Consider the following 26,650-nt stretch of genomic DNA (forward strand, 5'->3'; position numbering starts at 1 on the left):
AGCGAAGCTCTCAATTTACCGGGCCCCCTTTCCCTGGCGGGTCGCGGAGTATGGGAGTGCCTACTGGGGTCAGCGGGGGAGCTGGCCCCAGGGAGGGGTCACCTGCCCCTCCCTTCCTTCCCTCCCCATCTCCAGCTGCCTCCCTCCTCCCGCTCCACCACAACCACCCACACATGCAGGGCCTTGGAGTAGGGGTATGTCACCAGGGTGCAGAGGAGGCTACCCCCCCCCCCCCGTCCCCTGTCCCCTTCTGGCTGCCTCTGCCTCAATTTTATCCCACAACTTAGACATTCACATTACTCACACTCTCATTACACATACATATAGGATCTTGGGGGTGGGCACGATGCACGGAATCCAAATTACCATCAGGGTGTACACCTCACCCCTGGCGTCGTTGCCCACCTTTCAATTTTGAATACATGTAGACATTGAGGGCTAGCAGGAGGGACTATGCGCTTACCTGCTGCTCTCTGGCAGGTAGCTCCATGCCCTCCTGGGTTTTAAATGCACCTTAGAACACACATGCATCAACACTACAATGAGCGGGTGGAGGGAGGTTTGGAGTCTTCTCTCACCCCCGTTCTCTGCGGCCTGCTGGAGCGGGGGGGCTAGGAGGAGGAGTTGGCCGTCCGACTGCGGTCTGGAGTGTGGGGCCTCCCTGCTGCTGCGGAGTCGGGGCGGTCTGCCTCCCCCCACCGCAGGGAAAAGGGTAACACCACCTGGGTCTGGGTGCAGTTCCCCCCTCCAGGGGCAAGGGTACCTAGACCCGGTTTGTAGAGTACGCTTGGGGAGTGTGATCGTGTGTACAGCGTCTCTTTATGTCTGTCTCCACGTTGGTTGAGTGTGGAGTAAGTGCATATGAGAGCATGAGGGTGGGAATGGATGTTTGTGTCTGTGTGTGCCTGTATGTCTGTGTCTATATGTCAGGTTGGGTGTCAGGCGCCACCTCTCTGGGGACATCTCAGGCCCTCCAAGGTTTGGAGGCCTATCTCCACCCACCACCACTTCCCCTGCCAGTGGCGGACTCCCTCAGGTGTCGGTGCGTTGGTGGTTCTTTGTGTCTGGGGGTGGGCGTCCGGGTACACACCGGCTCACTCCTTGGCGGCCGCTTATCGGGGCCTGGAGCCTGGGGCTCGCTCGGGCCACTTCGGAGGTGGGGTGCCCCCGGCCTCTCGGCCTGGGGCTCGGTCTCTCAGGCACGGCTGGCTGCCGGCGGAGCTCACGGGCGCGTCACTGCAACTCCCCCTGGCTTCTGCTCCGCGGCTGCTGAGTGAGCCCTCATCTGGGACTCTCCTCAGCTCTTTCTGGGACAGTGGCGCAGCTGCCCCTCTGTTGGTCTTCCTTGGTCTCTTGTGTTCTGGGGGCCTCTGGATGTCTGGAGTTTTGATCTCCTCCATACCTGCTTCATGCCCTGGAGGACGGGGCTGTGGCTCCCCCACACTCCCTAGCAGATCATTACATGGAGAAACCTGTGGAATGCAAGCATGCTGATCCACACAGGTATGCACACAGGTGTACACACGGGTCTTCACAGACGCGGACTACAGCTTTCTTGGCTGCTGCCTCAAAGCACATTGTACGCTGTCTATCTTGCGTGCTGCACAATATCGTTTATTACTTAGCATCTACTGATATCTACTGCTAGCTAGTCTATTGTGATGGTGCCGTGTTTTTTATTATGTTGCTCTTTGTTGTTTGCTTTCTCTTCTGTTTTTTTTCTCCATACAGGTGACCCAGGTGTTTGTTTTTTTGTTGTTGTTTGTTTGTTTTTCTTTCTTTCTTCCCCCCCTTCTCACCGTCTCTTCTCCCCTTTGGTTTTCTTTCTCTCCCTCTCTTTCTTTCATTCTTTCTCCCTGTCCTATCCCCCAGTCATGTCTGTCCCGTTTGTAGCAACTGAAAATAAAATAAATTCATAATTATAATAAAGGTCAATCAAATGGACCAATATGGCAAGGCCATGATGATCCACTTGGTAAAATAAATCCGCTTGGCATCTTTCTTGGCCTTAAGACAACAATTCTGATGGCTAAAGATCCAAACGGGACACAAAAAATAAAAAAAAAATAAAAATTTTACCGGTCGATCTACGTCTCTACCCTCACCTATGGCCACGAGCTGTGGGTAGTGACCGAAAGAACGAGATCGCGGATACAAGCGGCAGAAATGAGCTTCCTCTGAAGGGTGGCTGGCCTCTCCCTTAGAGATAGGGTGAGAAGTTCGGCCATCCGGGAGGGGCTCAGAGTAGAGCAGCTGCTGCTCCACATCGAAAGGAGCCAGCTGAGGTGGTTCGGACATCTGACAAGGATGCCTCCTGGGCGCCTCCTGGGTGAGGTGTTCCAGGCATGTCCCACCGGGAGGAGGCCCCGGGGCAGACCCAGGACACGCTGGAGAGATTATATCTCTCGGCTGGCCTGGGAACGCCTTGGTATTCCCCCGGATAAGCTGAAGGAGGTGGCTGGGGAGGAGGAGTCCTGGGCTTCTCTGCTTAGGCTGCTGCCCCCGCGACCCGGCCTCGGATAAAGCGGATGAAGATGGATGGATGGATGGATGTGCCTTTAACTCCTTGCTTAGTTGACAACAGGTTTGTTCAGCCTCTTTTGGATTCTGCTCCTCCAACGTCATCTCGTATCTTCTCTTTCTGAGCTACTTCAGCATTAACCCTGAGTTTTCTGTACGAAAGGTTTCTAATAGTGTCTACTGTCTTTGTTTCCCTAATGAGTATCAGTAATAAATAAATAATATAGATTTTTAGACCCATCTTTATTGTGGCTGTGGTGTTCGTGGTCAGAGTTACATTACATAAAGCAGGGGTGGGCAACTCCAGGCCTCGAGTGCCGGTGTCCTGCAGGATTTAGACATTACCCTGGGTCAACACACCTGAATCAAATGATTAGTTATTTAAGAAACACAAGTATTTGTACTTCTTCTTAAGTACACTATGGCTTTAATTTTACCCCCTCTGTTAATCAGTGAAGCCATGAGACATGAGCCTGAGACATGTCTTAGGTTTTAGAGATCTTAAACATTAGATTTTAGTTTTGGGAGGATGAGACATTTTTAGTGTAGTAAGCAGACTGTGTCTGGAAAAATGAAGCGATTATGAACAGATCCAGACAGCATGAGCTGGGAAATAAACTCTGGGCCTGATCCAATCTGAATCTGTCTAATTTGTTTTTTCTAAAAACACAACAATAAAAAGAAAACTCTTTAGAATAGAGGCTCCAAATTTAATCCTATTACTAAAAAATCTTATAATAATATTATTTTTAGTATTATTGTTATTATTAGCTATGTATGTGGCTACATTAAGGGCTACATATACAGCAGGGCATATTAGTCATACAGCCACATCATGTGGAAATAATCACAGATACCTGAGAACGTGCGGTTACTCTGTAACCTTGGTTCACTGAGTAACAGAGGCTTCACTCCTACATATTCCATGTGTATGGGATAAGTGCAGATCAAATGATCACCGGTTTCAGGTCGCACAGCTGTTTTATAGGTAAGCTGTGGGCGTGGCCAGGCCAGCCAGAGTGTCTTAAAGAAGTATCCACATGCCAGGACCCAGGGGGGGTCCTACCCCATACATACGGAATATGTAACAGGGTGGAGGGATCTCGATATAACAGAGAATATGTTTAACCCTCTCAGGCTCAAATTAAACTTTTTGTTGCTAATATGTATGTGGGGTAATCAGGTTGTTAGTTTTTAACTACTGCTTCGAGAGGGTTAATAAGAACATGTGGGTGTCTGCGGAAAACAAGTTGATTTCCATTTTGTATGAAATCTTGAATTTGTCCTGATGCAGTGAATGTGGAAAGTCTTGTGATTTCTAGGATGTTAGAATTTCAAAAAGCTGCAGCTATAAAACTTGAAAATGATCATGGATTCACTTGAAGACAGCTTGAACATGAATATATGACGGTTGATAACGGCTTGGTTGTTATGTTCTTAGATATGGGTAAATGTTCCTATGTATCAGTGTATATTGTCAGGCAGGCAGGATTGGACCTAAACGCTGAACTCGTAAACGGAAAACAAAACTTTATTAACAGAGAGGCAAAGGGCAATACGAAACTATACTGGGACAAACTAAAACTAACTCACAAGGAGGCACGGGTAAACCACGGGGAAATGCACACAACACCGAGGGACGACGCGACTCAGAACAGAGGGAGATTCTGACATAAATACACAGAAGGTAATGAGGGATGTGGGAACACACGGCGAGCACAGCTGAGGACAATTACGCACAACGAGACAGGAAGGACACGGAACTGAAAATACTGACCCAGTACGTGGACCTTAAACGTAGCACAGGAAGAACACAGAGATGCAGAGAGAGAGGGCACAGAGATAACGGCTGGGGAAACATGGAATAAAACACGAGGGGAAACAAGGCGCAGGAACTCAGAGCTATATGAACACAGATACACAGAGGAAGATACAGGAGCAAAGACACGGGGAGATCTAACAACCAAAAGCTAAACATATCCACCGAGGGACAAGGACTGTAAACTGACAAGGTGGACTCAATACAAAATGATAAAACAAGAAAAACCGCTGGGTCATAAGACCCAGGATCGTGCCATATGTGTCGCATTTCCCTTTTAGTTTTTGCAAGACTTTAAAGACTTTAAAGGGTCATGTGCTAAATAAAGAAATGTTGTGGAATTCTGTGATAGAAATTAAAAGTAGCCGTGAGATCGAGTAGAACTAAGACTGAAAGTCTCAATGACTGCATGACAGGTCCTGAGATGGTTACGTATCACAAGTACAGTCAGTTGATTATTAAGTATTAATTCAGTTATATATTTTGTCCAAATATTTTGGAAAAAAAAGTTTATAACTACGACTACATTATTTGTTCTTGAGTAGTCGAGTGATTTTAGTACATTTCAGAGAAAAATGCCAGTCTCTAAAGAGCTGTTGATGGTTACTAAATGAAATAACTTTTTTACCAAATTGTGTTCTGATTTTAGAAAAAATGTTACAGAAAAAGTGTTTGCATGGTACAGGTGTGCACTCGAGACTTGGCTCCAAAACTTGGACCATGTGTCCTCTTTGTGAACGGAAATAACACGACTTGCTTCGAAATGAAGAATGAATCTGTCAGAAGTTAATTCTCCAGGATTCGGTAGAGGTCACAAACTTGACCTTCCAGCTGAGCTACTTTCTGACTGTGGCATTGGTAGCAGCACTTGGGTCTCACCTGTGTTTACTGTGAAGGTAGTAATGCACGTTAAGTAATTACAGAGTTATTTAAAAAAATAAAGTAAGCAGTGAGTAAAACAATATGATATTAAATGGACAGCAGTCAACCAGATCATGTTGTGTAGTAATGACGTCAAACAGTTTTGTATCTTGTGCTATATTTGCTGATATAAACTGAGATACTATAACCCACACTACACTGTACTGTTTAAAATGGATCGAATTCCTAATTAGTTTACTGAATAATACTGAAAGTCTGAACTTCAATCACATCTTGATTATTTGAAAATCATTGATGCAAAATGAAAATCAGTAGCAGCCCTGGGTAATGGCTGGGCTCCAGTTTTAAAATGTTAGAGATCTGTTTGTCTTACCAGCTCGATGGCATCAACGAGTGTGGTGAAGTTTGGGTTGGACTTGTACTTCTGAATAACAGAAGAGCGTAACGTCTTACCAGCACACTCTATAATGACCTAGAGAAAGGCAGATATTAAGTATTAATATCTGGCAGATATTAATTAAGCATATTGTGATCCTGGACACCAGCATATCAGGTCCTAGAGAGAACACAGGTACATTGTAAAGATTGTGTTTGTACCTGTGGCCTATCCACAGACAGAAGTTGGACTTTCTTCAGTTCCCTCAGACCCCAGAATAATACCTATTGAAAAAATACAGTTTTTATATATTTATTTGGGGGGGTGAGAAAAAAGATAGGGTTACTAGTCTCAAATCCAGACACGTGCACACATTCATGTACTCAAACCTCTAGTCTGTAGGTGCTGAGGACAGGCCTGATATATGCAGGAACTGTGTAGATGCCTCCATCTTGTTCCTCTAAGTCTGGCAGACTCTGCTGTTCAGAGTGTGAGATCTACACAATCATAATAAGTCAGGAGTCACTCATGCAATATTATGATGGAGCATGTATGGTTATTTAAAAGACTGACCTGCAGCAATTCAAATGCAGCCAGCAATTCTCCCCCTGGCTGGCTGCCACAGTGCAGAGCGTTGTACTGGAGAGTTGGAGGTGTGTAGGGAGCAGAGGACAGACAGACCTCGGGCACTGCCACTGTGGCACCCAGATACTCAGCCTTTCCCTGCACACACCAGAGTGAGCTCAGAGAGGGGAGAGTCAGGCAGGAACATAGCTAAAAATAATAGTTCAAATAACTTGATTGCGTCTTTTATTTGAATTAGGGATTACCAATGCGTCGTCATCATACACCTCTATGAGGATATGTGGTGGCTCTCGCTGGATATACTGCAAATCTCCACTCAGCAGCAGATGGCTCATTGGCAAACACTGATTCCATGTAGGACTGAGAGTCTGACTGATAATCTGACAACACAGTATCACCAAGCAAATCAGACTTGGACACGACCAGCTTGAAAGCAAACAAAAGCAGCAAATTCTGGAAGTCCAGGAAGGTCCTGGACCTTCCTGGAACAGAACTGCTTTTCCAGCATATCCTCAAATGTTGAGTCAGACTGGGGTACTTGAATTTGACATTTACAATTTGGCAGGGCACATTAACCTACCGAACGAAGCCAACCAGGACATATTGCTGCCATGAAGGAGTATTTATGGCTACATAGTCCCATACACATCTGTAAAGCACTGTGTGTCCATTTTAAACTTTTAACCGTCTGACCACCATTTGGACATATTATAATGAACCATGTTATCATCTATTACCTAATTATCATCTTTCCACAAATGGAAACACATGTTATAAACAGACAAAATATACTGCTCAAAAATATTAAAGGAATACTTTTTAATCAGTCTCTAGATGCAAACAGCAAATGCCTCTGGGGCTTCATGGTGCCAAATCTGGGACGCTCTACCAATTGCTCTTAGAACTGAAGAAGCTTCTCGGATGACAGGTGAACATCTTCAAGAAACTTAAAGAAGTCTGGTCGCTTTTCTTTCCAAGCTCTTTAGATCGCCACGACCTGCATGATTGAGAACCTTTACAGAACCGTTGCATCGTTTTGATTTCCTTTTATTACTTTGGTGTTTGGGGTCTTTGAAATCAGCCCTCTGTAGGTCGTGGCATCTTGCTGTTACTAACACATTACTCAGTGCATATTAGTGTAGATACCACATTATTTTTCCCTGCGGAGATCTTTTTTCTAAGTGTTCCTTTAATTTTTTTTACACACACACACACACACACACACACACACACACACACACACACACACACACACACACACACACACACACACACATACACACACACACACACACACTTACATTGGTGGTTTGACTGTGTGACAGAAAGGTGACTCGAGCAAAGGGATCTGACAAGCCAGTGTTGTCAGCAGCGATCAGGCCACGAGCCTGATACATGTGGCACCTCAACTGGAACTGATGCTGCTCTGCAGACACACAGACACAGCTGGAAATGTAAAACCTTAAGGATGAACTGCCTGGTCCAGAACAAAACTGAAAGTTTGTTAAAAAGTTATTGTTAGGGTTTACTACAGGTGCAATGTCAACGTTGTCTCTAAATGGTGGGTACACATAAATTGCTGTAGTTGAATTATTTCCATGTGTATTACAAGAGTTTTGCTTTCAGAAGGAAACATTTAATTCAATGCAGTTGAGTTGTCATGATCATGCATTCCTCCTGGTACTCCTGCCATCTCTCCCTCGGCTCTCTCTTTTCTCTCTGTGTATGTGCGTGTATGCGATAACCACACCACATCTTCCAGGGGCACGATCCCCCTGGGTCTCCTCCCTCTGACCAGTGACACACCTGCAGTAATCAACTCACCTGTTCCTCATCTGACGTTCCTTTAAATACAGAGGACGTTCTTTCAGCCATCGCTTGAGCGTTAAACCAACTGCAGTAGATACTCACCTCCAATCTGTAAGTCTGTTTACCTATTTCCATGTTCCCTTTTCCTCATCCATCCTTTCTTCTGTCCAGGAGACTGATATGTTTGTCTCGTGGACGGTTCTGTTCAGAGGAGAGGATCCCGTTTCACGGTCCTGTTTGAAGACGGAGGATAAATCTACCGGACTATTGTAAATAGAGACTGTGGATTTTTCCCCTTTTGATAGACACTGTAAATAGTACCTGCACTTCACTGTAAATAAATTCGCTGAACTGGCATCCTGGGTCTCGCTTTTGAGTCCGTCTGCTCAAAGGTTATGACAGAGTGCTTGGACTCCGTTCAGCACTCTCTTGTCCAACAGGAAGCTCAGCTGGTGAGCGTTTTCCAAGCCCTGCTCAACGACGTGCTAAGACACTACCTCAATAGGTTTGTTTTCATTTATTTAGATGACATTCTGATTTTTCCCAAATCTCTTTCTTTACACGAGTCACATATCCGTTTGGTGCTGCAGCATCTCCTAGATAACCTATCTGTGGAGGGAATGAAAGTTTCACGTTGACTCCGTCTCCTTTTTAAGCTACATTGTTGAGAAAGGACAAATTAGGGCTGACCCAGCAAAGATCCAGACGATAAATGATTGTCTCACACCAACAACCATCGATTTCGTGTCGGATTGTGGTCCCCAGTTCACCTCCAGTATATGGAAAGAGTTTTGCACTGTCCCGGGACCCCTGGCTAGTCTTTCCTCTGGTTTTCCCTGCAGACCAGCAGCGAGCTGGTGTGTGGTGTCCTCCAATCCTTCCCAGCTAGCTGCAGGGCTCTCATCGTTCAAGGCTTCCCTGGGGTATCAGCCGCCTTTGTTTTCAACTGTTGAAGGTGAGTTCTTTGTACCTTCTGTTGAACACCATCTCTGCAGGTGTCAGTGACTTTGGAGGGCAACACAGGCTGCTCTGCATCAGACCAAAGAACTGAATAAACGATGTGTCGTCACAGGACTACTTACCGGGTCAAAAAGCATGGCGTGGTGGGTTGGTGCAGCCGACTCAGGGTGCAGTGAGCCCACTTGACTCGTTATACCGTTAGCTTCTAGGGTTAGCTTCTCTGCCATATTTCATCCCAAATTTACTTTAAATCTTTCCAGTTTAGTTAGAGTGCTAACCAGTATCGAGTGGTAGACTAGTAGGAGTTGTTTCAAACCTCACCATGTGACTCACCATGACTCCCCTAAATGGCCTCCTACTACCAGGCAGTACACTTAGCCTTCATTCCTAGGTGTAAGGTATGTGAAGACCTTTGCTCAACTTCCTGTGGCTCAACTTCCTGCCTACAACCACATTAGCTCCGGCTGACTCTTTAATCAAGCCAATGATGAAAGTCAATGCTTGGGCTACGCAGTGATTGTCCCAATGATACCTTGGGTTATAACCATTGCCCAGTCTTCTACACCATGCCAGTGTGGCCACACGAACCTCTCACAGTACCCTTCTTGCCACTTGAACAGAGTAGAAGAAGGAGCCGACAGGACCTACCTTACCAAGGTGAAATATGCCACGAGTTACAGAGTCACCAACTCTCACTTTTGAGGTGCATGTGTTCTGTGACACAGAAAAAACTAATGAATCTGTAACTTATCTGAGGATCACATGTTTCCATGGAAATATTCACACTTCACCCGTGATGGCCAGATCCCGTGTCTCCGTCATCTCAAACGAAGTTGTCTTCTCGGGCTCGGTGCTGCTCTGACTGGAATACAGGTGGCTAAGACTCTCAAAAGTGAGCTCATGGTACCACTGCAGACCGATTATACTGTTGTGCTGGTTTGGTCTGAGTCCTGCTGTTAAAAAGTCTTTGTTGAAACTTGAATTACTGAAATTCATGGTAAATGGTAAATGGCCTGTGTTTGTATAGCACTTTACTAGTCCCTAAGGACCCCAAAGCGCTTTACACAACCAGTCATCCACCCATTCACACACACATTCACACACTGGTGATGGCAGCTACGTTGTAGCCACAGCCACCCTGGGGCGCACTGACAGAGGCGAGGCTGCCGGACACTGGCGCCACCGGGCCCTCTGACCACCACCAGTAGGCAACGGGTGAAGTGTTGCCTACTGGACAAAACAGCTCTGGTCTTCGTGCTGATTGCTTCAGTCCCTTCACCATCAACATAGGCGCAAGAAGAAGTACCTAACCACCAGCTGTGTAGACCTGGACTTACTACTGAGTCTTGACTCAGACTCTGTGTCGACTAATCTCCTGTCAGGGAACTGAAATATAGTCATATCATAGTACCAGTTTCTTAGGTGTGACCAAGTTGTCATCATTATGGCCATGGTCTCTTAGCTGCCAAGCTTATTCCTCTGCTTCATATGCAAGATGAGATGTCCTTGTCCTAGTACAACAGAAAGTTTTGGGGTATGATGTGTATTTGCTGTTCAAGGGCCCAGTAGCCCTTGGTGAGTCATGGGGCTGCCCTGAGCTGACTGGTGTGACTTATCAGTGTGTTTGTTTCTACACCTAAGCACTTTTATTTAAGTTGAGTTGAGTCCGTGACAATTATAGGGTTGTGTTTTCAATGAATTCTATGAGCCATTTGAAACACTGGTTTCACGTTTTAGACCTGGAAACTATGTACATATTTTCCATGTCTCTACATATCATAACGCAGGAAACTGTCTTGTCAGTATGGACTGATTTCTGGTTCTAGGTAGTGATCAAAAGAAATGGAAAGCCTGTACACTGCAAAAGCACAATAGATAAAACAAGGTAAATAGACACTGCAAAAGTTAGCTTCAGTCTCACCTTCGCAGTGCAAGTGTGTGGGAGGGCTGTTGGCATCAGCGCCCCCTGTAGCTGGAGTGAATCCTGCAGGCAGGTTATCCAGCATGTGGCTAGAGTCCCTGCAAGCTCCAAACCACAGATACACATCCAGTTTCGCTTGGACTGATAAGCCTGCAACACGCTTACCTGGAGGCTGCGTGCACACAGACACACACACATCCACACACAGAGATTATTTTTCATCTGGAAGCCTTCCTATGGATAAGACATGTTCTGCGTATGTGAGTTTACCTTGAGAAACAGGGTTATGACCTTGCCACAGTTAATTCCTCGGGCCTCCTGCCTGCTGGAGTACAGCAGGTCTCTGGTTCGAACCCGGGCGTATGCAACACGCTTGTTGTTGCTCAGCAGCCACACAAACATGTCTGGAACTGTGTGCTGGGGCTAGAGATTGTGAGGATGTACATGTGTGAATGAGAAAAGTTGTCATATATAAGGCAAATTAAAAAAAAAAAGACATTTCAAAATTCACACTTTTTCCTGTGCCTGCATCCCAATTTTGACTTCGATTTTTCCATTTATTTTACTTATATACAGTAATACAACTTCACAGCATCAGTCATCTGAAGTTTCCTTATATCACAAGACAAACACTCTGCAATGTCAGTGAGAGAACCAGAACCATCAGACGAATCCCTGTGACAACTAACAGATACAAACCTCCTCCACAAGAAAGCGGAGTTTATGTGTGAGTTTTGCTGCGTCCTGTAGCATTTCTTTCACACCACCAGCATTTTTCTTCCTCCCTACCAGGGACTGTGCCTCCCCTATCATACTTTCCTGCAATACACATACATCCATTATTGTATGCGGTGTTGTATAAATGCTGTGTACGCTGTTGTTAAGATTGTGTAATGCACATTATGCATATGGAATACTAAACTGCAAATCTGGTCGCACCTGCCCAGGAGTTGTAAATAAATATCTTACATACTGGACATTTTTGCCAACAAACATCAATATCCAAAACAGTTTAAGTCTGCAATGTGATTGAAATGTATTATAATTGGTGGTCTGTGAGGCTTGTTGTTCATTTTGCATAGGTACTGAGGTAAAAGCAGACAAAAGTTAATTGAGATGTAAAGGAATGTGATAAGAATTGTACTTAGTTTTCCTACCAGCTCCTGTTTACACATGGTCAGGCGTTTCTTGTCCAGCTGTGTTAGATAAGTCGACTTCAGCTCAGCCTTCAACTTAGCCTCCGCTGCTTCAATGAAACTCCTGACAAACAGCCAAAAACATATTTAGCACAAACAGAATAAAATTCTTTTTCCAAATTTTTTCCAGCCCTCTCTAGTTTGCAGTGTTGACTAAGACTGCTGCAAAATGTTAACAATTACTGAGCTTTCAAAACTAAAGTAAAATAAAGAAAAGAACATTTGTGCTGACAGGAAGAGAAAAGTCTGTAATGAAGATCTCAAGTTTCTCAAAGAGACCGTAGTTCAAAAAGCTCAGGATCGTATCGTTTGCATTTTGTTTAATAAGGTGGTAAACTTGGAAAACCTGCCTGAAACATTGCTGTTATTTCCCCAGTCAAAAAACTGGTCAAGGTAGGACAACAAAAACAGAACCATAGGGTGAATGGTAAATGGACTGGTTCTTATTTAGCATTTATCTGCTCTATGCAAGTAGTTCCTGTCTAACATTCACACACATTCATACTCAGATCCACTGGCGAGAAACCTGGGGTTAGTATGTTGCCCAAGGACATTTGCCATACAGACTGAAGCAGTCAAGGATCAAACCACCAACCTTCTGATAAGCAGATGACCTGCTCTACCTCCCGAGTCACAGTAAAAATAGATGCCACCTACATGTGACCAGTATGGCTGGGGTGCTGGATGTGAATCAATTTTAGAATAACGCTGTAATGTGACAAAATGTGAAATAAGTGAAGCACTGTGAATAGTTTCTGGATGTGCTAGTGACTTTAACCTCTATTGTACATCCACTTTAGATTCAACTGCTGTACTTGGTAGCCTGAATTAATAAAGACGTCAGAAGCAGCGGATTAAAGGTGCTGGCGCAGATGATGGTGGAGCTGCCTGCCATGTATCAGGAGTAGGTGGAGGAGCACCAGCAGCAGCTGGACCAGGCCAAATGCCAGACAGAAATTCTGGAAAATTTAATTGTTCATGCTGGGTCTCTAGCAGTGCCACCACTTCACCCAGGCTCTGCAGTGAGGCTCCACAAGATGGGGGAAGGAGATAACACCTGCCCCAGTCATTCCAAGAATGGTTTCGGTCACGGCACAGGAAAGCCGGTGTCCTGTGGGGGAATGGTCGCTGTGGCAGCTGTCAGGGGAGACCCAGGTGGCAGCACTCAGCAAGCCTGACAGCAAGGAAGTGATTCCCGGATGTCTGTTGGGCAGCCCTGGACCAGCTGTGCCTCACCTGAAGACCACTGCCATCAGTTCTGGAAATGGGACCGAGGGATCAGACCTTTGTGTTGCTCTCACCGGTGATGTGAGCTTGTCCGACACCGACCTTGTGGAGGATGAAAAGCGATGATTCGCTCCAGAAAAGATTTCCCACTAGAACGGTCTTGTGACGACACTCTAAGCTCAGCCTTCGATCAAGCGATGAAAATTGATGGTCAAATGATGTGCACTGACATAACCCTGACATTTTCACATTTTGTGTTTATTAGGGACAGACTGTATTGAGACACCACTACACAGAAAGAGCACACCCAGTTATGTCAAAAGTCTGCTGGGAAACTTTTTTCCAGTTGGCTCATTATAACCTGATGTCTGGTCACATGGGATATGACGAAACTCCGGATCCAGTCCTGGCCCGATTGTCTTAGCCAGGCATCCACAGGGAGGTGGTGGATATCCTATCTGGAATGTCAGCTGGTGAACCAGTCAACCATTCTGAGAGCGTGTTTGTGCCCATTACCAGTAACGGAGGTTACCAGGATGATTGAGCATGTATCAAGACACTGAACTGAGGTCTGTTAGCTGTCCCCCCACAATCCACTGGGCATTTTGACCAGGCCAAGTCTTTTTTGTCCTGGGCTGTGCGGCTGCCGTACCCCACAGTCGTGCCGTGGCAGAGTATGCTCTTGATCACAGCTCTGTAAAAGTACTTGTGCAAGTGAGGTCCTATTCAGGACCAGGGTGGATGATGTTCTGTTCTACTCTCACCACCTGAGGCTGGTTGGTGAGAAAGTCCCTGATCCATGGTATCCAGGTAATCAAACAGAGAGCAGCTCTCAAGCTCCACCACAGTGTCGGGGATGTTGTTATCTCGGTGACAATCACAACACAACTGTTCAGCTGGATCTGGTCTGGCTTGTTAGCGCAGGTCCTGGTATTGGCGACAAAAAGGATGGGGAGAGATGGTCTGTATGGGTTAGCTTGTTAGCTAGCACATAAGGCGCTCCGCTTGCCTCACTTCTCACTGCGGTGTCTCCTCCGTCTCTGGAGCCACAGAGGGGAAATGGTGAAAATCTCTTCCATCTGTTGTAGCTCCAGTGGATAAAAATCCTGCTTCAAATGTACGAATTGGATATTCTGTTCGTTAATTTCTAGTAATTCCTCCCATACTGTCTAAGTGTCCAGCCCACAGTTGTCCAGCCTAGAAGTAATAAATGCAATTTATATAGGCAGGAATGCTTCGAGGAACTCCTTAATCCTTTCTGTAGAGGAAGCAGAACTTGGAGATGAGTGGAGTGGGCTGATTCGTCTATCACTGCCCATCACTGGGGATGAGGTCACTGAGTTAGTTAAACAACTCCTTGGTGGCCAGGCCCCTGGGGTGGATGACGTTCCCCCTGTGTGTTTCAGGAATTTGGGGTTATGGGCCATTTAGTCCCCGTACAAGCGTTGCAGGAGTTTGGTCTCCAGCATGGAAGGATGGTGTCATTATGAAGACATTCTAAGCTTCAATTCCATGGACAAAGTTAATGTCTGTTAGGTCTGTCATGGCTTAAAATGTGACAATGGAGTTTGAATGTCTAAAATTAGAACAATGACAACTATTAAGTAAACTGTTTTTGCTGTAGGAGTTCTGTTCTCAGTATTTATTGACTTGTAATGTCAGATCACATTTGCTGCTATGCTCTGTGCTATAAAATAATACATTTTTATTCAAATTTAAATTAATTATTTAAGTTGATTGTTTGGCCTTTATTTTCCCAGGAAGTGAACCACGTGAGACAGTTAGCTCACAAAGTAGCATTAAAGAGTTGCTGTGATTACCTGGCATCTGCACAAAAGTCCTGGAGGACAGATTTCATCAGCAGCTCGGCTGCAGGATCTGACTTTCTGTGGAGCTCCCATGCATTTGTCACCCCCTCCTCCTGCAAGACATGAAGATGAAGTTTCTCTCACGAGTGTAGGTGAGTGTAGGTGAGTGTAGGTGATATGTTGACACAGTTATCAGGTCAGTCAAAGCCAAGTCACTTTTTCACTTTAACAAATGTATCAAGTGTCACTGTGTCTTAATATACAGTAGAATGAAGTTTTAACACACTCATCAACACACATCAGTTGTTGACAGTCCATTTCTTTAAGATATGATGTGAGTGAAGAGTGAAGATTCTTCAAATCCAACAAAAGTGGTATCAAACATTTGTGCTACGTTTGTGCTGGTTTGTGCTGCAGAAATTTTTGTTTGTGCCGCTATTATTTTAAAGATATTAACAAAAATTTCTAGAGGTCAACCAGCCCCCCCATATTAATGGAATCAAACAAAATTGATGTCAAACATTTGTGCTGGTTTGTGCTGCAAAAATGTTTGTTTGTGCTGCTAACATTTTAAAATGTTTAATAAAATAACGTCTTGATGCGTGCTTAATCATCCAGGTAAGTAAATCCCAAAAGGTTGATTCTGTTCATCTGGACATTTTCAGTGGGAGAAACGTTTCGTCACTCATCCAAGTGACTTCTTCAGTCTCAGCTGACTGCAGGTTTCCCCAACCTTATAAACACATGTGAGTGAAGTTGCCCCCCCTACCTTCTTCAAATCGAACAAAATTGATGTCAACCATTTGTCCTGCAAATTATTTTGTTTGTGCAGGTTATGTTTCCCTAATTTTATAAACAGTACATGTACAGTGAGAGAGAGATGTTACATCTGTCTTCACTTGCATCCCAGTCATAGAAGCGTTGGAGGTCGTTCATAAGAGATTACAGGATCATCCCAACCTCAGCAACAGGACCACTCTCAGCACTGATCAGTTGTGTTTGCTTTTGGAACTGTGTCTTAATTCCACCTATTTTGCATAAGGGTCAGTACAGGCAGAAATCTAGGTGTGCCATGGGTTCCCACAGGCCCCTGGTCAAAGTCACCAAACCAGTTCGTAAGCAGGTACAGGTGTGGCCAGAAGGGTCCTCAGAGGCACTGCTTTTCCACCACAGGCCGCCACACACGACAACACCACAGACTTTCAGGAATATACAGAAACTGTCACTGCCTACATCCCAAGAATAAGAATTTGCATACTAACAATCATGGAACTAACACTGAAAGAGATGAGATGTGTTTCGCTCTGTGTGTGTGTGTGTGTGTGTGTGTGTGTGTGTGTGTGTGTGTGTGTGTGTGTGTGTGTGTGTGTGTGTGTGTGTGTGTGTGTATACATACAAGAAGAACTGCTATGTTGTCCAGCATGTTTGAGTTGTGCATTCGGTAGGTTCTTTCTTCCCAGTGACTCAGCACATTAATACATGGCTTCTGCTTCTCCAGAGGCAAGTACATGTAGTACCTACACACACACACACACACTGTAAACTTGAAACTTTACAAAAAGAAAAAAAATGATACTGTTTCAGTCCACTACTGTTAATGATTTGTTAATATCAATAGGTTTGGCTAGGAGTGATTTATTATTATTAAATATTATTGACTCTCCTTTATTAACATCATTAGCACCAGTAACCTAATCCATCCATCCATGCAACCTCTTATTCAACAACAGGGGAGAAGCCCAGACCTCCATCCCCCCCCCCAGCCACCTCCTCCAGCTTATGTGAGGAATCACAGAGGCGATAAAAGGCCTGCTGACACGCCCAGAACACCTCACCAGGAGGTCAAATCAGATGCCTGAATCACCTCAACTGGCTCCTTTCAATGTGGAGGAGTAGCAGCTCTACTCTAAGCTGAACTCCTCACCCTGTCAGTAAGTGAGAGGCCAGGAGAAAGCTCATTTCGGATACTTGGGGGGGCGACCGTGGCTCAGGGGGTTGGGAAGCGCATCTGTAACCGGAAGGTCGCCGGTTCGGTCCCCAGGCTCTCTGTCCTGGTCGTTGTGTCTTTGGGCAAGACACTTTACCCTACCGCCTACTGGTGATGGCCAGAGGGGCCGATGGCGCGATATGGCAGCCTCGCCTCTGTCAGGGCAGCTGAGGCTACAACTGTAGCTTGCCTCTACCAGTGTGTGAATGTGAGAGTGAATGAATAGTGGCATTGTAAAGCGCTTTGGGTGCCTTGAAAAGCGCTATATATATCCAATCCATTACCATTACTTGTATAGGAAATCTTGTTCTTTTAGTCCCTGCACAAAGCTCGTGAGCCTAGGTAATGGTAGGGACGTAGCTCGACCAGTACACTGAGAGCTTATGATGCGTGACTTCCTGTTGGCTGAACCTTTGCTGCATGTCACTCACCCGCTCTCTTTCCATCTGTCTATCTGTGCTTTCTAATAAAGGCACTGTTTATGTTTTATTGCAAATTTTAAAAAGAAATCCACGGTTTGCAATGACTGTCCAATGAAAATTAAACGTGCTGTCTTTGGTGCATAGAACAGAGTTTCTGACATCCACAAGAACTTTAATGTTTTTCAAAGGATCAGCAAAGTGACTCAACCTGTTTCCTTCCACAATGATTGGTTTTTCTGGAGATGTGGTGGATTTTGAAGTCATGGCAGCGTCTTGAGTTTCTCTGGGTAGCAGGGGGGAAGTAGGACTGTTAGGGGAGGTGCTGAGAGAGAACGAGCCGAACACATCACTAGTGTCTGGGAAATCCAGCACTCTTGGCATCCTCCGAGGGACTGCAGGACTGGTGAAACTGATAGTGGGCTGAGGGGCAGACTCTAAGGTGTTACCATAGTTACCTGATAGTGGGAGGAATAGTAAATGATAGTTTCATTATATATTAACCACATAAATGCAAGACTGGTATTATTCTTCATGTTTGGATTATGTGACTAAATGATTAGCAGGACACTAAACTCCTTAACACTCCACACATCCACTTACCGAGAGAGAACTCAAAGCTGATAGGCCTGTCTCCAATTTTCCTGTCAATCATGGTGGCCTCAAACAACGCACCAAACAGCAGGAAGCTCTCATTGTCGTCTGCATTAAGCTGGACACAGAAACATCTTCATGTATTCATTTCTCTGAAATTTGCACAATACTCTTTTTGCACAACCTAAATGGAGAAAGTAATTATCCATCTGGAGACACGGAGGTTTCCAGAATTTTTCAGTGAGGTGATACACGAGGGACCAAGTACCAGGTACAAGCGTGTAGAAAAATGTGAAACCTGTGTTTAATTTTCAAGCTCATGTGCCTTTGTATAGAAAAATAGATGAAAAGTGGCACTGTACAAATGGTAAAACATGTATTTACACTTTTTAATCATAATTAGATGCTATTAGGCTATTTATTAGGATGCTGCATGTTGCATAAAGCGCTTTGAATCCCCAGACACAAAAGAGAATCACTAGAACCATATTTTAAAATCTGCATGAAAGGAGAAATCTAAACAATTAAAAAGTGGTTTGAAGTACAATAATGAAGAAAACTAGAAAGCAGCATAAAATTGAAATATTTAAAGTATGACTACATTTCAACCATACTTAATTACTTTACTAAATGCATTTTTACGCTTCACTATGCTCTCATCCAGAGGGAGACATTGCAGGTCAGTAAAACTACTAAAATCATGAACTGTTTGCAAGTCCTGCCAAAAGTCCTGGAATTTTATCTGACTTTAGAAAAAGGCAGCATGATGTTGCCCCATTAGATGCTTTTTCAGCATGTTGTTAACGCAATGGTTTTATGGTTCCCAGTTAGAAAAATCTTTTGTGTAATTGATATATTTAGCTTTGGTGGAAGCTCTCAGAATTAGGTTCAATTCAACTCAATTGTACTTGTATACTGCCAAATCACAGCAACAGTAGCCTCAAGGTGCTTTATATTGTAAGGTAGACCCTACAATAATACAGACAAAACAATCATATGACCCTATATGAGCAAGTGCTCTGGCGACAGTGGGAAGGAAAAACTCCCTTTTAACAGGAAGAAACCTCCGGCAGAACCAGGTTCAGGGAGGGGCGGGGCCATCTGCTGTGATTGGTTGGGGTGAGAGAAGGAAGACAGGATAAAGACATGCTGTGGAAGAGACACAGAGGTTAATAACAGATATGATTCAATGCAGAGAGGTCTGTTAACACATAGTGAGTGAGAAAGGTGACTGGAAAGGAAAAACTCAATGCATCATGGGAATCCCCGGCAGCCTACGTCTATTGCAGCATAACTAAGGGAAGATTCAGGGTCACCTGGTCCAGCCCTAACTATATGCTTTAGCAAAAAGGAAAGTTTGAAGCCTGATCTTGAAAGTAGAGATAGTGTCTGTCTCCTGAATCCAAACTGGAAGCTGGTTCCACAGAAGAGGGGCCTGAAAACTGAAGGCTCTGCCTCCCATTCTACTTTTAAATACTCTAGGAACAACAAGTAGGCCTGCAGAGCGAGAGCGAAGTGCTCTAATAGGGTGATATGGTACTACAAGGTCATTAAGATAAGATGGGGCCTGATTTCAACATTATGCACTCCACACTGTATATAAATGCCACTTGTTTTGCACATATTCAACTCTGTATATTTTATATATTTTATTATTATTTTATTTTATTTTTTTACTATTTAATTTGTAAAAATGTGTATACACACACACACACACACACACACACACACACACGTAGGAAAATATTTAGTATACACATCCAGAAATGCATACACTATTATATATTGTACATATATTTATTAGTTTCAGGTTGGCCATTCTTGTATTTTGCTTGTTTGTGTTGTTGTGTTTGCACATCTCTGTTGCTTGTGGGGCTCGCACACAAGAATTTCACTCGCATGTGCTGTGCCAGTGTGCCTGCACATGTGATGTGACAATAAAAAAAAAAAAAGTGATTTATTTAAGACCTTGTATGTGAGGAGCAGGATTTTGAATTCTTTGTTTAATATGTGCGTTGAAGGACATGTCCTGGTCAAAAATGACTCCAAGGTTCCTCACAGTGTTACTGGAGGCCAAGGTAATGCCATGCTGAGTAGGCACCTGGTTGTATATCATATTGCTGGGTTTTTTTGTATTTTTTATTTGGGGCCTTTTACAACTTTATTGACAGATACAGTGAAGAAATGGCAGGAAAGCAGAGGAAAAGAAAGAGGGGAAGACATGCAGTAAAGGGCGGCAGGTTGGACTCACACCTGGGCTGGCCACTTTCAGTTGTACGACATGTGGTTGCCTGTTCAATGCACTGAGCTAAATGGCACCCATTGCTAAAGTACAATAACCTCAGTTTTATCTGAATTAAGAAGCAGAAAGTTAGCGGCCATCCAGGTCTTTATGTCTTTAAGACATTCCTGCAGTTTAACTCATTGGTGTGTGTTATCTGGCTTCATGGACAGATAGAGCTGGGTGTCATCAGCATAGCAGTGTAAATGTATGCTATGTCTTCTAATGATGCTGCCTAAGGGAAGCATGTATAATGTAAACAGAATTGATCCTAGCACTGAACCCTGTGGAACTCCATAATTAACCTCAGTGTGTAAATACTGATAAAATACTGGAACACACACACACACACACACACACACACACACACACACACACACACACACACACACACACACACACACACACACACACACACTCCTCTTACCACAGGAGGAGGATCCACAGGCAGGACCTCTGCTGCAGCTCTTCCTTTGTCATCATCAGCAGCTCCACCTGTGCCTGCTCCTCCTGCAGGGGTTTTCCCATCTTTCCCTCCAGCTTTTCCTGCTTTAGCATCTTTTATTGGCTTCATAATACGGCTAAGTTTGGAGTCTGACCCTGTCCCTCCCGACAGAATCTCAACAGCCAGCTCCATGTAGAGTCGGCCCCTGATACCAACAGAAATCGGGCAGCTCATTGGTTTCAGTTTAATTCAGTTCCTTTCCATTCAATTCAGTTTTACTTACATAGTGCCAAATCACAACAACAGACACTTTATGTTGTAAGGTAAAGACCCCAAAATAAGTTTTTCTCAGAATGAACTTTTAATATTACCTGTACGACACACCTTCTCCAATGCCCTCATTAAGCTCCCCTGTGTCATCACCCAAAGAAAAATTTCGAGCAGACCCATACAGGTTGATCCAAGCAGGGCCAAATGTTGGTAAAAACCCTGGAGAAATAATAAAAACAAGAGATATAAAAGTCACCACAGATCAACTAACAGTTCCTCAGTAATTCTTGTGTCATGGACTTTGTTTCCTACCTCTGTCACCATCCTGTTCATTGGAGATGCATCTCAGGTCAAAGTAATGGGTTCCAATGGCAACGTCGTTCATGCTTCCCTCATCCCAAACCTACGAGGAAAGAGAAGCCAGAATTCTAGAAACATTAGTTTGATATGAGGTCAGTGATTATGGACTTAAAACATGACTCTTTCTAAGTGTAAATTACAGTGAAACTACATACAAACATGAAGTGAGCACTTCTGCGTTCATACCTGGATCTTCAGTCTCTGACACAGAGGAGGAAACATTTCAGTGAAGACAATCTGCTCATTCCACACTGGATCTGCTGTCGACTTTTGTGTTGACGTCCGACCCTGAAGGGACGAGTAAATGATTAGAACGTGATATTGATTTGCACAGTGGCGAGTACTGCCACTTCACTGCGAGGGGGCTCCTGGTGCAAAGTGCTTATGATGTAAATAGTAAAACACTGTATAAATGTATAATTTTACACTCTAGTGTAAAAGCCTCCCAAATCACCTGCAGAGATACCAGCCCCAGTGACCCTCAGAACAAGGAGGCAGTGAAAAGTAGCTTTTATGTTTAATTTCTAAATATAAATGATCAGACTTATCTGCTAATAAATGACATTTAACCAACCACTTGTTTGAAGAAGCTGACCACAACATATGGGTCTATGAGTGCTGTGTTTTCTCCTATGAAGGCCTTGGTGACATTAGCCATGATGCTGGAGTTGTTGCGGGGAAGGCCTTCAGCTCGATACACCTTCACACAGAAACGAGCCCATGGTCGTTCAGAAGGAAACCCCTCTGGAATCAACAGGTTCCTGAGGATGACAATAAACCATACACTTATATCAAATTTGCTACGAATTATGAGCAACAAGTGGAGGGATGAGCAGCACAAAGGCAAGTCTCATAATAGCTTAAGCTTTTTCATTGTGATGTGGACAACAGTCAAGTTTGTTTTTCACGTAAGCACAGTGGTGCTCACAGCATCTCCTTGACTGATTTATTTACATAAATGACATTAAAAAATGTGTCTCAATACGGGAAAGTACGGGAGGATAAGAAGTGCTATACTATACAACAACTATACTAAGACCTTGATGTTTTATGCTGATGTAAGTATTAGTGATATGGAAATCTCCAATAATGATGTGCATTATTTTCATAGATCAGGTGATGTCAACATAACACATAAACACATTTCATTGCAATGTTGACCCTGTGCTAACTTGCATATGACAAAAAAACCCTGAAAACTGAAACTGAAACATTGTTAACATGGACATTTAGAGTAATATATCAATTAATTGTCATTATGAAGTCAAATAATAATGTTAAATAATGTTGTATTGAAAAAATGTGTCCCTTAATGATAAATATATTGCTCTAACGTTTGGAAATGATTCAAGAGAAAGATTTTCCTAATTCGTCTGACCTGGAGCTTCTACCTATGACTTTGAAGCGTTACATTCTAAAATGAAAATGAAACAGGTGTCATTTTTTACTCATATGATCGGAGCAACTTGAATGAAATCTTTAGCTTCTATAAGCAGTAAAAACTTTAGACTTTAAGATATATTCATGGAATTTTGTAACATTGTAGGGCTTTGTACTGAAAAAAAGTGTGTTGATGCATCTCAATCATCCAGGAAAGTAAATCTCCAAAAGTTGATTCTGTTCATCTGGACGTAGCGTTTTGTGGGAGAAACGTTTCGTCATCATCAGGTGACGTCTTCAGTCTCAGCTGACTGCAGGTTTCAATCTTAGTACATTTGCATAATGACTGAAACCAGCCCACTGAAGGAACAATGAACTGGGAGGTGTTTTGCAGCTTTCTCCATGCCCTGTCATGTGATATATTATTCAATATAGGTCTACTTTGACTTTTAGCATTTATAATAAAGGTGAAGATCAAATGCTTTGCCAACCAATGGTACTCATGTACATCAAAACATAGTATATTGTTTTGATGTTCATAAAAATTGTGGGTAATGTAAAATCCTTGGTGGCCTTGACATTAACCTGGTTTTCAGAAAAATTAAATCAGTTCGAGCTGGTACTGGCATCTACCATCACACAAAATTTGAAAATGATAGTCTAAGGAGCTTGGAAAGAAAAGCGTCTGGACTTCTTTAAGTTGCTTGAAGACGTTTCACCTCTCATCCGAGAAGCTTCTTCAGTTCTAAGGTCAAATGGTGGAGAGTCCCAGATTTACAGTTTTTTCTGAATGCTTAAACCCTAACTGTGATTCCTGTAGCACAATCTCTAAAACTATTCAGACTTATAGCAAAACCACTCACTGAGTTTGCAAAACTAAAAGCACAAAAACTGCTTTGCACTCAGTTTGCAATTTTGTAACACACACTTTGCAAAACTGTAGGCACAATTCACTGCACAACACTCAAATACCAAATTTCCAACACACTCCTAGCAAAAGTATACACATGTATGGCTATCATTAACACTAATCTGCCAACTGTCTGGCACACTTTCACATGTGAAAACTTTTTTAGATAATTAGTTCACTTTGCAATCAGCCTAAGCACTATAATACAGGTAAGCTGTGTGTGCGGAGTACAATGGAGGGAGCAGGAAGAGTGAGAAGTAGAGGAGGCCGAGGAAGAGGACGTGGAGGTGAAGAAGTAGGATGAAGAGGACGACAAGGACAAGGAGGAGCAAGAGGAAGACGAGGAGGGGGGAGAGGAAGATGAGGAGGGGGGAGAGGAAGGGTAGGAAGAGTAAGAAATAGAATTGCTGATGACATCAGAGCTACAATAGTGGACCATGTAATCAACCGTGGAATGACCCTGAGGGTAGCTGGCCAACGGGTCCAGCCTAAGTCGAGCCGCTACACTGTAGCAAGCACCATAAGGACATCTTGAAATAAGAATCGGTTAGTACAGTCACTTCGCACAAAGATTTGTAGCACTGCCATATGCCAATGAGAAACACACCAATACCATTGATGTAAAAATACTGAAATTGTTACTTTACAGAATTGCTAGATGACCAGATGCTGGGGCAGAGGAAGCATGTTCACTGCAGACCAAGTAACCCATATAGTCATTATGGCGATTGCAAATAATCCTATACTTGGAAATAAACACTTGTGTTTGTTTTGATGTGTTTGAATAAACACCAGTACTTGAAGTTTGGATCCCTCTATGCTTATGGATCTATGACAGAAGTATGAGCTCAAACTGACATAGCCTACCTTGTGCACAGAGAAAGCAAAAGCCAGATGTGTTTTGTATTCATACCATCAGTGTGCAGTTGGCGCATTGTGTGCTTAGTAGATGATGGCTTGTGTGTACTGTTTGATACGGAAACACCATTTTTATGAAGGTGTGAAGAGTTAATCTAGCTGTGTTTGCTTTTGCAAGAGAACTACAATGTTTTGATTATTGGGTGACAGGTTTTCTTATTTGTGTGAAGAGTTTTGCAAAATTAGCCAATAGTTACAAAAAATGTGCTTAAGCAATCAGAAAAAACTGTAAGCCCTATGGGAGTGGTATGGAAATCTAAAATAATTATGTGCATTATTATTTTAAAAAGTCCTGACTTTTCTTTCCAAGCTCCTTAGACTACCGTGACCTGGATGACTGAGAACCTTCACAGACATATTGAAAATGATATCTTGAAAACTGGATCCTAGACTGAAAACAAACAAACAGACAATTTATGTTTCTTTCTACGAAATCTACAAAAACATCGGGTCAGTTAAATTATGAATGACATTAAAAAGATGGTTCATACTTGTCTATCTGCTCCTCGGCATCACTTGCTTTTTGTCCTGGCTGCATGGTATCTCCCTTCGATGAAAGGCTGATGTCACACTTGATATAACCTTTGACCCCAGTGCTAATGTCACCACCTTCGGTTAGCATTGCCCACTTATTGATGAACTGGTGACCTACAGGAGTAAGGAAGAGACACTAGTGTGATTTATGAACAGGTAAATTCAATAAATGAAATTAAATCAATAATCTGAGAAATAAATGGTCTGTATTTATATAGTGCTTTTCTAGTCCCTAAGGACCCCAAAGCGCTTTACAGAACCTGTCATCCACCCATTCACGCACACATTCACACACTGGTGATGGCAGCTACAGTGTAGCCACAACCACCCTGCGGCGCACTGACAGAGGCGAGGCCGGACACTGGCGCCACCGGACCCTCTGACCACCACCAGTAGGCAACGGGTGAAGTGTCTTGCCCAAGGACTCAACGACCGAGACTGTCCGAGCCGGGGCTCGAACCGGCAACCTTCCGATTACAAGGCGAACTCCCAACTCTTGAGCCACAATCGCCCCGAACTATAACCAGACATGAGTCTGTGCCAAGTTGGCACAAACACATTTCTGTAGAAGATCACTTCATTAGAATTTGGCACTGAGTCTTGTTGTTGGTTTGTTTTTTGTGACAGTCAAACAGGTCAGAGTTCGTCACAAAGCAAACAGTTTTCAAAGGCTGCTTTGCCTTTATCTTGACCAATCTGCCAAAACTCTCCACTAGAAAAGTTACTTTACATACGCTATGTTGCCAAAATTATTCCCTCGTCTGTCTTCACACACCTATGAACTTGAGTAAATGGTCTGATTATCAGAGGTGGGACCAAGTCATTGTTTTGCAAGTCTCAAGTAAGTCTCAAGTCTTTATCCTCAAGTCTCAAGTCAAGTCTCAAGTAATGTCAGGCAAGTCAGAGTCGAGTCTCAAGTCACTGGTGTAAAAGTCCGAGTCAAGTCTCAAGTCTGAAACTTTGAATTTCAAGTCCTTTCGAGTCTTTAAAAAAAAAAAACGAAAAAATAATGTTGCAGTTATGCTAAATGTAAATATTAGACCATGTAATTTTAAAATCTGTGTTTTTCTCAACACAGGACAAAATAGTGAACTTAGAAAATATACACAAATTGTGAAATTGCACCTCTTTAAAATGCAGCTCAATTAAACCTAGCTCCAAGAATAATTTTCACCGACAGTTCTGAGATAAGCTGCATGTTATTCTTGGATGCGGTTGTAGGACCGGCTTTAAAATAGCATGACAAAAATATCATACACATTAAAAAAAACTGTATCACCAACGTAGCCTGGACAACATTTGCTAGTTAGATGAAGTCAACTATCTCATCTTAGCATATTTATATGCATATTTATAATCATACGGTTCTTGGAGTGAGTGCATACACTCATGAAGTTTAGTAACTTCCGGTCACTGCAACAAGCCCAGGTACAGTTTACCGCCGGATGG

The 26,650-nt window shown here is 43.5% G+C and overlaps 1 protein-coding gene across 2 annotated transcripts in view; it reads right to left on the reverse strand.

The window, feature by feature from the left end:
* fer1l6 (fer-1 like family member 6) overlaps positions 1 to 26,650 on the reverse strand; it is a 68,613-nt gene that overhangs the window by 18,146 nt on the left and 23,817 nt on the right. For both annotated transcript variants that reach the window (XM_026144799.1, XM_026144800.1), the window contains exons 7-26: positions 25,159 to 25,315; positions 22,034 to 22,220; positions 21,646 to 21,747; positions 21,412 to 21,502; positions 21,201 to 21,318; positions 20,812 to 21,034; positions 18,113 to 18,221; positions 17,721 to 17,967; positions 16,500 to 16,620; positions 15,116 to 15,216; positions 12,030 to 12,132; positions 11,572 to 11,691; positions 11,143 to 11,295; positions 10,873 to 11,044; positions 7,484 to 7,608; positions 6,428 to 6,562; positions 6,171 to 6,320; positions 5,987 to 6,094; positions 5,819 to 5,881; positions 5,595 to 5,693 (exon numbers count right to left, since the gene is read on the reverse strand). In XM_026144799.1, coding sequence (XP_026000584.1) covers positions 5,595 to 5,693; positions 5,819 to 5,881; positions 5,987 to 6,094; positions 6,171 to 6,320; positions 6,428 to 6,562; positions 7,484 to 7,608; positions 10,873 to 11,044; positions 11,143 to 11,295; positions 11,572 to 11,691; positions 12,030 to 12,132; positions 15,116 to 15,216; positions 16,500 to 16,620; positions 17,721 to 17,967; positions 18,113 to 18,221; positions 20,812 to 21,034; positions 21,201 to 21,318; positions 21,412 to 21,502; positions 21,646 to 21,747; positions 22,034 to 22,220; positions 25,159 to 25,315 — 2,684 coding nt within the window. The remainder of the gene's footprint in view (positions 1 to 5,594; positions 5,694 to 5,818; positions 5,882 to 5,986; positions 6,095 to 6,170; positions 6,321 to 6,427; positions 6,563 to 7,483; positions 7,609 to 10,872; positions 11,045 to 11,142; positions 11,296 to 11,571; positions 11,692 to 12,029; positions 12,133 to 15,115; positions 15,217 to 16,499; positions 16,621 to 17,720; positions 17,968 to 18,112; positions 18,222 to 20,811; positions 21,035 to 21,200; positions 21,319 to 21,411; positions 21,503 to 21,645; positions 21,748 to 22,033; positions 22,221 to 25,158; positions 25,316 to 26,650) is intronic.

This window comes from Astatotilapia calliptera, chromosome 16 (assembly GCF_900246225.1).
Source record: "Astatotilapia calliptera chromosome 16, fAstCal1.2, whole genome shotgun sequence".
Taxonomy (NCBI): Eukaryota; Metazoa; Chordata; class Actinopteri; order Cichliformes; family Cichlidae; genus Astatotilapia; species Astatotilapia calliptera.